The 10,703-nt window shown below is 36.7% G+C and overlaps 1 protein-coding gene and 1 pseudogene across 1 annotated transcript; both read right to left on the bottom strand.

Moving 5' to 3' along the window:
* Positions 1 to 1,120: 1,120 nt before the first annotated feature.
* Positions 1,121 to 4,541, bottom strand: LOC145575631 (L-type lectin-domain containing receptor kinase IX.1-like; annotated as a pseudogene).
* A 4,406-nt stretch (positions 4,542 to 8,947) lies between these two features.
* On the bottom strand, positions 8,948 to 10,195 carry LOC145575630 (uncharacterized). Its single transcript, XM_081633465.1, has one exon. The coding sequence runs from the start codon at positions 10,193 to 10,195 to the stop codon at positions 8,948 to 8,950; it is 1,248 nt and encodes a 415-aa protein (XP_081489591.1).
* Positions 10,196 to 10,703: the final 508 nt, after the last annotated feature.

Raw genomic sequence — 10,703 nt, 5'->3', positions numbered from 1 at the left:
GACTCGATTTGATGTCGACAACGACGACATTGAATTTAGTGTTGGGACAAGTAGTCCAGTATACTTCAAAGGAGCATTTTACGTTCTTGATGGGAATTGTGGACATCTTGGAGCATTTGAATTGGTAGATGGAGTCGGAAGTTGGCACGTTTACAATAGACCGGTTATTCAATTTGCTAAATTTTATTCAACTCACTTAGTTGAGTGTGGTGGAAAACTCCTTGCTATATTCATTGGCCATATGGGATCGAGAATTGAAGTGTTCGAGTTTAACCATCTTAAGAAACATTGGGTTGATGTTCAAAATCTTGGTAACCATAGCTTGTTTATCAATCGTTCATCGTCGACTTCAATACCAACCTCAGATGATGAAATGAGAAATAAGATATATATTTCAAGGCTTAAAGGAAATAGTATAATTTTTTACTCGCTTGATACTAGTAGGTATCGTGTTTCCGGAAGTGAAGAATCCATGGAGAATTTTTGTAATACTGCTGAACCATTAAATACTTGTTGGCTCTAACTTTGATTTTATTAATCTATTGTATGGATTAACATTTTTTTTTGTCGTTATACAATCTATATGCTCTAATTATTTTTCAACCTGCATAGTTTGTTCTAAAATATACTTTTATTCTTTAAATTTTTTTTTGTTGGAAAATACTCATTATTGCACATTTTATGAAAGACATAAATTTAAAGTACAATCGAAATGATATATAGAAAAAAACTTTGTCGTAAATTTACACTATATTAACCTTTCATGATACTTAAATCCATTAATCTTTTTTACTAATATATTATATACATTAAAAGACTTGTAATTAAGTTGGAAACATTATAGAAGAATACAAAGAACAAAGAAGATTGATAGAGCAACCAACGAGATTTAAGGTCGCATTTTCTGTAATCAGGTTATGAAGTCATTGAATGTTTTCCTTTAGATTAGGTGCCTACATATGTTTCTTTTTTAGTTTAGTACTAATACTAGAAAGCGTAAAAAGTTATTCAATCAAATGACAATATAACATGCAAAACACCAAGGAATCACTTCCTACCATAAAAAATATAAAATGGGCAATTTTATTTAGGCAAATAAAATTCAGAAATAAAAGGCTGATCAGACTGCTGCATTTTCTAGCAGTAAAGGAGTAGCGCCGGAAACAACCATGTGAGAAGAAGAGGAGCTTGTGGTAGCACTGCTGCCTGTTAACCCAGAGGAGGACGAAACATAGAAAGGCTCTACGTTCGTCGTTGGTGGAGAGCTATAGATGGGAACCGGGAACTTTGTAGGCAAATTAGGCAAAGGAGACTCCATGCTAAGAACATTTATAACCTGTCTTATTGTAGGACGGAATGTATAGACTACACCACAACCCAACAATCATTAAGCATTCCATTTCCTGAATGTCAAATTCTCCTTGAAGTATATCGTCAACTGCATCAAGAAGACGGCCTTCTCCATAGAGCTGCCACACCCACTCTATCATACTCACCTTAATAGGCTCTTCATTGGTTTCAACAGGCCGCCTTCCACAAGCAATTTCAAGGGCCACCACCCCAAAACTGTATACGTCAGATTCTTTGCTGGACTTACCTGTCATATATAACACACTCTGGGGCTAGGTAGCCTAAAGTGCCGGCCTATACAGTTGTCTGTGATCCTCGATTGTGGTCCATAAGCCTAGCAAGCCCAAAATCTCCAAGCTTAGCATTGAAATCAAAATCAAGCATGACATTGCTAGACTTGATATCCCTATGCAACACACATTGTTCCCATTCTTCGTGAAGGTATAGCAAGGCAGATGCCAGGCCATGAGCAATTGTGTACCTCTCTGTCCAAGGTAAGACGACCTCCCTCCTGCCCCCATATAGATGCGAATCAAGACTTCCATTAGGCATAATTCATAAACAAGAAGCAATTCTCCTCGTTCATGGCACCAACCAAGAAGCTGAACTAAATTTCTATGCCTCAATCGACTGATAATCCTCACCTCTGACATGTACTCCTTTTTCCCTTGCTTAGATCCCCTTGAAATCTTCTTGACTGCAATATCCCAGCTGAGATCAGACAGATAACCCCTATATACGCCTCCAAAACCTCCCTGTCCTAGCTTCTCTTCCTCAAGGAAGTTGTTAGTAGCACGAATAAGTTCACTGTATGTAAACCTCCTTGGCCCAGTATCCTGATCAAAATCATCACCCATATCAAAATTTATGTTGTCATTATTTTCCCTGGATCTCCTTCGCCACCACATAAATGCTATTGCACCTAATCCAATAATAGTGACACTTATACCACCTACAAGGCCACCAACCTACCACTGCTGCTTTGCTGTTTCTTTTGCTTTTATCGATATCTTCTAAGGTTGAGTTGAAGTCCCAAGAAAGAATGTTATGAAGTTCAACATTTGTACCGGTTGCAGCAGTGAACCCAACTCTGACTGTTTCCGGAAGAATGGAGCTTAAGTTAATGATATGCGAAAGGTTAGATTCCCCATTAAATACAGCATTATCATCATAGCTTAAGTAAACACTAGATTGCTGGTAGAAGAATCATAAGTTATTGTTAGAGATATGAGATATCGGAAAATATAAAAATATATGTGTGATATATTTTCCTTAAATATTATTGAGAATAATATATTTAGGATATTTATGTTAAGATATCATTTTGAGGATATATCTTTAGGGTTTATGGTTAGACTAGTATATCATTAGGAATATTGTTTCTATCTTATGTTCGTAGGTTTTGCATAAGTACTCTACTTATTGATGAATAATAATCAAGTCATTCTATTCTCTTCTCCCTAATTTTTCATGGTATCAGAGCGAAGTCCCATTAAAAACTCGTGAAGCAATATTATTCATCACGCTGGTGGTGGCCGGCGATAAGGGGGAGCCGAAAAAGGGGAAGGGGAAAAAGAGAAAGAAAAAAAAAGAAAGAAAAATAAAGAGAAAGGGGAGAGAAGTTTACCTTGGGTTTTCTCCACTCTGGGCAAAGTTTGATTTGCCTCATGTGTTGAATATTTATACCCCTTCTTTAGAACCCTTATCCCTAAACTTTCCTCTTTTAATTTTCCTAATCCCTTCCCTATTAAAACTTTACTTAAAATAAAACTTTCCTAAATTAAACCCCAACTTAATTAAAATAATTAATTAAATAAACTTTCCTTTTATAAATATTTCCAAACTTATTAAAATAAATAATTAAAATACTTTAAATAAAACATTTCAATTTAATTAAATACTTCTCAAAATACTTATTTTAAATAAAATACGTATAAAAATACGAGGTATTACAACAATCGACTTCAATATGCTTTGTCTATTCATGGAAAACCGGATTCTTTGCAATGTGCAAAGTAGATTGATTATCACAAAATATCTTGATAGCTTTAGGATGTTGCACCCCCAAGCTTAAAAGAAGCCGTTTTAAGCACTTCAACTCACATGTAACAGCGGACATAAAACGATACTCTACTTCTAAAGAACTTGTAGAGACAGTCTTCTGCTTTTTGGTTTTCCAGGAAATAGGTAACTTACCAAGGAATACTAGCCACCCTGTCAAAGATCTACGTGTCAAGGGACACGTGGCCCAATCCGAATCGCACCAACCTTGCAAGGTTAATTCACTGTCTGATCATAGTAAAATACCTTAACCCGGAGTTCCTTTCAAATATCTGACAACTCGTAAAGCTGCCTCCCAATGTTCAGTTCTTGGTGCAAGCATGAGCTGAGACAAAATATGAACCGAATAGGCTAAATCAGGCCTAGTGACGGCAAGGTATATCAACCTACCAACAAGTCTACGATACGGTTCTGGATCAGAAAGAAGTGAACCACTAGCTAGGCCAAGCTTGTGGTTCTGCTCCATAGGAAAGCCAGCTGGTTTTGATCCCAGTAATCCTGCTTCTGAAATGATGTCAAGAGTATATTTTCACTAACATAATAATAAGCCCGAAGAGCTACGAGCCACCTCAATACCCAAAAAATATTTCAGAGTACCGAGAACTTTCATATGAAAACAATCACTAAGATATGCTTTGAAAGCCCTTAACGTAGTAGAATTATTTCCAGAAATAATGAGATCGTCCACATACACAAGCACATTAATTTGACAACACCCTTTGTATAAGTAAACAAAGAATAATCAGAGTACGATTGTTTGAAACCGTACGCCTTCAAAGATGTCGTTAGTTTGGCAAACCAACAACGAGGAGCTTGTTTTAGACCATACAAAGATTTCCGAAGGCGACATACCTTATTCGGATGAGAAGATTCGAAACCTGGGGAAGTTTCATGTACGCTTCTTCTAAGAGATTACCATGGAGAAAGGCATCGTGAACGTCCATTTGATGTAGCTCCCAATTTTTAGAAGCTGCAATAGCAAGAAAAGCTCGAACAGTGACCATCTTAACAATAGGTGCAAAAGTTTCAGAGTAGTCAATACCCTTTTTTGATGATTCCCAAAAACGATTAATCTGGATTTTAATCGTTCGATACTGCCATCTCAATTGTATTTTATTTTGTACACCCATTGGCTTCCAAGAGGTTGTTTGTGTAATACCTCGTATTTTTATACGTATTTTAATTAAAATAAGTATTTTGAGAAGTATTTAATTAAATTGAATTGTTTTATTTAAAGTATTTTAATTATTTATTTTAAATAAGTTTGGAAATATTTGTAAAAGGAAAGTTTATTTAATTAATTAATTTAATTAAGTTGGGGTTTAATTTAAGAAAAGTTTTATATTAGTAAAGTTCTATTAGGGATGGGATTAAGAAAATTAAAAGAGGAAAGTTCGGGAAAAAGGGTTTGTAGAGAAGGGGTATAAATATCCCACATATGAGGCAAATCAAACTTTGTCCAGAGTGGATAAAACCCAAGTTAAACTTCTCTCTCCTTTCTCCTTATTTTTCTTTCTTTTTCTTTTTTTTTTTTTCCTTTCCCCTTTTTCTTTTTTTCGGCTCCTCTTCACCACCACCGCCGACCACCAGCAGTAGGTGGCCGCCGACCGCCAGCAATGTCAGCCGTCGGCAGCAGGCAGCCATCGGCGCTAGCAGCTGGCGTGGTGGTTGCCGCTGCCCCTCTCCCCTTTCGAAAAAAAAATTGAATCTTTATTTTCAAAAACTAATTTATGCCTAAATCTAATTGTTAATTATGAGTTTTGGGATTTGATTTTTGATGTTTGATTATAAGTATTATGTTAATTAATTTTCAGATTATGTTTTTAATTAAAAAGCCCTAATTTTTGAAACCCTAGGTTCTTGATTTGTAAATTATTGAAGGGTTATGATGTATAATGGTTTAGACCTTTGATTAAAGTGTTTTAAGGCTTAATTACAGCAAGTTTTAATTAAAATATAGTGTTGGAATTTTTGGTAGAGCATTTAAAATCAAGTTTCTTTAAGGAATTTTAATTACCCATTAATTGGGATTAAAGTGTGATATTTTAAATATAATTTCAGCGTATTTTAATTAAATTATGAGGGGTTTTATAATAGTATATATTGCTGGAAATTTGTGTAGAGAGAATTTTAATACTCTTCTATGATTTTAAATTGTAGGAGACTTTGAAGTGAACAATTTCTATTAGTCGTGGCGATTTTAAGATCGTATACAAGGTACGTTCGCGTACTTAGCATAATTATGTTGATGTAGTAGCACATTAAATGTGTTTGATTGATTACAAGTAGTATCATGCTAGGTTTGGATTGGAAATTTATGATTTGGGTGTTATTGGTGATTGGATTATGAAGCATGATTTATTTGTGATGGACTATTGAATGGAAAATAATAGTTTGAAATATTATTTATGAACCACATATTTATTTGTGGCATGTTAGAGAGCATGCTTAATTAAACTAAATGTTTAATTTGGTTTGGAATATTGAAAAGGAATTTTATTATAATTCATATGATTTTTATTGATGCTATAAGCATGAGGAAAGAGCTATATAAGTGTCTATGTACACGAGGAATAAATGGTATGTTGGTGCCTTAGTGCACATAAGGTGTTTTTAACACCGAGGGATAGGATTTGTGGCGCTTTACGCGTTTAAGGTGTCATTGGCACCGAGGTAGAATTAAAAGGATTCAATATTAAATATTATGTGGTCACTAATTATTCAAGAATTAAATTAGTATATTTGATTGATTGAATAATTATTGTTGATTGAATGGTTATGGTTTGAGAGTCATCACCAAGTTTAATAATCTGTAAATAACGTAAAGTGGAAGAGATTACGCACCAAAACTCTTGGAACGTATATACCTTGAGTATGAACATATGGGGGGAGTTATGTGACTTTATATTTGATCATAACTTCTACTGGAGTACAGGACGATGTACATTCCTTTTATTATTATTATGCGCAGGAATTCCGCCACCTATGAGTGGTTATTGATGCTGGCACGGTTAGCTCCCGTGTCAGTAACCTCAATTTATTTGGGGGAGGTTGAGTGGGAAACCCGTTCGATGCGTAGTCAGCATTAAATAAATTATGTAGTGTCTAGTGAAAATTTTTATTGAATGTTGTATGCTTGAAAAACAAATGCAACGAGGTAAGTTGTGCGTTGATAGGAAATTATATGTTAGTGTGTTAATTACGCGTATGTACTCAGCTTTGCTGATTGTGTGTTTTGTGTGTTGTTGGCCTTGTCTTATCTTGGTCCTATGATGACCCATTTTTAATGGAGAGTAGTGGAAACAAGTAGAGATAAGCTTTTCAGGTGATGAAGCATTTTCATGAATGGGCATGAGTGAAGAGCAAATCATGCTAGTTTTTATAAGTATATAAATGTGTTATTGCTTTATTTATTTATGACTTTATTATTATGCATGACTAACGAAAAGGGTTTTGAGTTTGGTTTGTTTTAATAAGGGCCTACAATGGTTCCAAGTTGTAGGTTGATTATATTTTACTTCGTTTGACTTTGGTTTGACTTTACTTTCGTTAATTGACTTTTCAATGTTGACTTGGTTTGAATTGTTTTGAAATTAGTCTTCCGCTGTGTGTCTTTGATATTGCCTTAACAGTTTTCACGGTGGCGGTAATGTCTTAGATATTCCTATTTAAAGTTTTAAACAGGGCAAAACAGGTATTTTAAAATAAAGGAATTTCTAGGGTGTTACAGTTTGCCAGGGGGAAGATCCTTCATTGTCCATGTCCCATTTTTTCTAGAGCCTAAATTTCAGTTTGCATTGATTGTCTCCAACCTGCATCCTTCATAGCCTCCTTCAAAGATCTTGGCTCTTTTTCGGAGGTAATAACTGCAATAAAATTTCGGTAATGTGGAGAAAAACTGTCACAATTAATATAATGCGTTATAGGATAAGGAGTACCTGAGGGATGCCTTGGAGACGGAGTGTTAGACAATGGAGATGAAGATGGACTGTTTGGTATGATAGTGTGAGTTACATAATCCCGCAAAATCACACTTGGAAATTTTTCACGCATGCCTTTACCCATTTGTTGCGTGGAAGACTGATCGGAGGCTGCATTGTTGTGCGGATGACTTGGAGAAGCTTCCACGGGGGAAGAAAACTGCGGCCCCCCCTATCCGTGGCTGCTGTCATCAGCGCCACTGCTGTCGTCCGGGCCAGCGCTGGCTGGTTTTCCAGCTGCTTGGGCAGTGGGTGTGGCAGCCTCATCCAGCGAACTCCTAGCGTACGATGGCAGCACTGGAGTGGCAGCTGGGATGGCAGCCTCGCCTGACGCATAGGGGATGCGTAATGCTCATTTCTGTGTCCAACTTCATGAGCTTGAAATCCCACATTCACTTCATCAAAATCATACGACACTTCCATATTCATAGGAACAATATTTTCCGGAATAATGTTTAATGAAATTGGATCAAGAAACGGAATCACATCTTCAAAGAATTTAACATCTCGGGACACAAAAAATTCTTTTAATCAAGATCAAATAGTCTCCAACCTTTCTTCCTAAACAGATAGCCAATAAAGACACATTTACGACTCCGACTTGCAAATTTATCACCCTTAGCTTTTTTATTGTGAGAAAAACAAAGACACCCAAATGTACGAATGGTAATGTAAGATGGGGTTGTGCCAAATAAAATTTCATAGGGAGATTTATTGTGCAAGAGAGGGGAAGGAGTTCGGTTTATTAAATGTGCAGCAGCAAGAACACTTTCGCCCCAAATATATATATATGAAAATTAGCTTGAAATCTCGGAGCTTTACAACCATTTAAAATATGTCTGTGTTTCCTCTCAACTCGACCATTTTGTTGCGGGGTTCCAACACATGAAGTTTGAAATAAAATTCCAATTACATTAAAGAAATCACGCAAACAATTAAATTCGATGCCATTGTCACTTTGAACTATTTTAATTGTTTGAGAAAATTATCTATCCACCATTGCCACAAAAGACATAAACATTCGGAAAACCTTTGTTTTATCAACAAGCAAATAAATCCAAACAGCACGAGAGAAATCATCAACTATAGTAAAAAAAATATCAAGCACCACAAGACGATTCATGCCAATAAGAACCCATAAATCACAATGAATTTTTTCAAATATTCTAGAGGCTTTTTTCTCACTTAAAGGAAAACTAAATCTAGGGTGTTTAGCACGAAAACAAACTTTACATGCTTTATTTAAACTACCCCTACAATTATGAACGGGTGGGAGAAGTTTTACAACTATTTCCGACGGATGACCCATACGCTTGTGCCATAACTCTAACAATGCCGAAGATTCAGAAACAGCCACATGTTGCACCGAAGCTCGTCCATCGAAATAAAACAATCCATCTCACCTAACACTCGTTCCAATCAACTCCCTTGACTGGTCCTATATAGCACACATGTTAGAGTTAAATTGGACAGTGTAATTTATATCATCGATTAATTAAGATACCTAAATTACAACACAAATCAGGGACAAATAACACATGGTTAAGAACAATTTTTTATGATAATCGAACCGAGCCTTCCTTTGTGGCGTTTACAGTTTTGCCATTCGAAAGTCCTACCGGACAATGAGAAATGATTTGAGTATCAAATAACCATTTGTCATTGCTAGTGACATGCCTAGATGCACCTGTATCAATGATCCACAAATCGTTGTCAAACTCACCATTCAAGTGATCATCGGGAATTTTGGTATTACCGAGAAAACCGGCGATTGCTTTCCATTGTTCTGCTGTAAAAGTTTGTGAGGGAGCACCCGATGAATCCATGCTGCCTGCATTAGAAGACCTTGCTGCCATTGCATTTGCCCGAGCTTGAGGTCTCCCTTTGGTGCCCAGTTGCTTGCCGCGCTTAGAGGTATTCAGCCACCACTCTGGGTAGCCTTTTAATTCGAAACACCCAGAGACTAAGTGCCCTATTTTCTTGCAGTAAGTACATTGAAGACCCGACCTGTCAGGTTTGTCCTCAATAACCGTGGACTTTGGTTTCCCTGTGCTCGTTCGAAGAGCAAACCCGACTGCTTCAGGGGGTTGCTCATCAAGAACTTGTTTAGCAATTCTGACCCTCTCATCTTGAGACACCAACTGATATGCGCGATTAAGGGACGGCAGCGGTTCTTGGGACAATATGTTGGTTCTTGTTTGTGCATATTGGTCAGTATATAAACCCATCAAGAATTCATGAAGGCGAGTGTTCTGCCTATGTTGTTCATGTTCCAAACCGGCTTTGCAATTTACACAGCAAGAACAAGTGATTAACGGCTCGTGGTTATTCAATTCCTCCCATAAGGTAGTCAATTTACCAAAATAGGAGGCGACTGTCATATCCTTCCACTGCTCACACTTCGCAATCGAGGACTTCAACTGTTGAATTCGAGGTCCATTGACGGCAGCAAACCTCATCTTGAGAGTATCCCATAACCTCTTTGCATCTTTGTACTTGGACAGAGTGCTCTTCACCTCGGGATCAATAGTGTTCATGAGCCACGAAATCAACATAGCATGTATTGTATTCCAATTCGTTAGAGTACACGGAGAGGATGGAGTTGTGCTTATTCCGTCAAGGAAAACGAATTTACGGCGCGCTTCCAACACCGTTTGAACATCACCAGCCCATTCATCGTAATTTTCTCCACGTAATCGGGTCGGAGTTATGAAATCCCCTGATCTGTCATGAGGACCAAGGTAATAAGGGGAAGTAATGTCAATTCGGGGTGGTGGTGGCGGTGGAACATCATCACCGGCCATGGTGGTGATTTAAGATTTTTTTTAATTAGAATTCTCTGGCGACTGATACCATGTCAAAGTAGGGCTTAAAGCTTACCCTCATTGATTCAATTAATCAGAATATATAGAGTACATTCACTACATTGTTCCTTAAGCATATCAAAAAGATATTCAAGATAATCTTGAGCCTATAAACTAGGAAACAAGTATATATGATACTAATCTCAAAGATATGAAAATATTTCCTAATATATTCCTAACAAAAGACGTATATGCATATACTTTTCTCCATTCCCGAAATGTTTCACAACTATTACACGTACTAATGCAGAATCAATAGTACGCGATCTGAACAAGAGATCTCTAGTCTTAGATTCTTACAACAAGCCAACGACAAAGTAAAAGCTTTCCTGATGAGGAACTAATTTTTGGCAAATAATGGGGACTAACAAGGCTGAAGAAAGATTGTTAGAGATAAATCATAAAACAAAATTTCTTTGTATTGTAAGGTATATGATTAACACAGCAG

Source organism: Chenopodium album, chromosome 13 (assembly GCF_948465745.1).
Source record: "Chenopodium album chromosome 13, dcCheAlbu1.1, whole genome shotgun sequence".
In the NCBI taxonomy this organism is placed as follows: Eukaryota; Viridiplantae; Streptophyta; class Magnoliopsida; order Caryophyllales; family Amaranthaceae; genus Chenopodium; species Chenopodium album.
The sequence above is the reverse complement of the archived record's forward strand: the minus strand, read 5'-3'. Positions and strand labels throughout refer to the sequence as shown.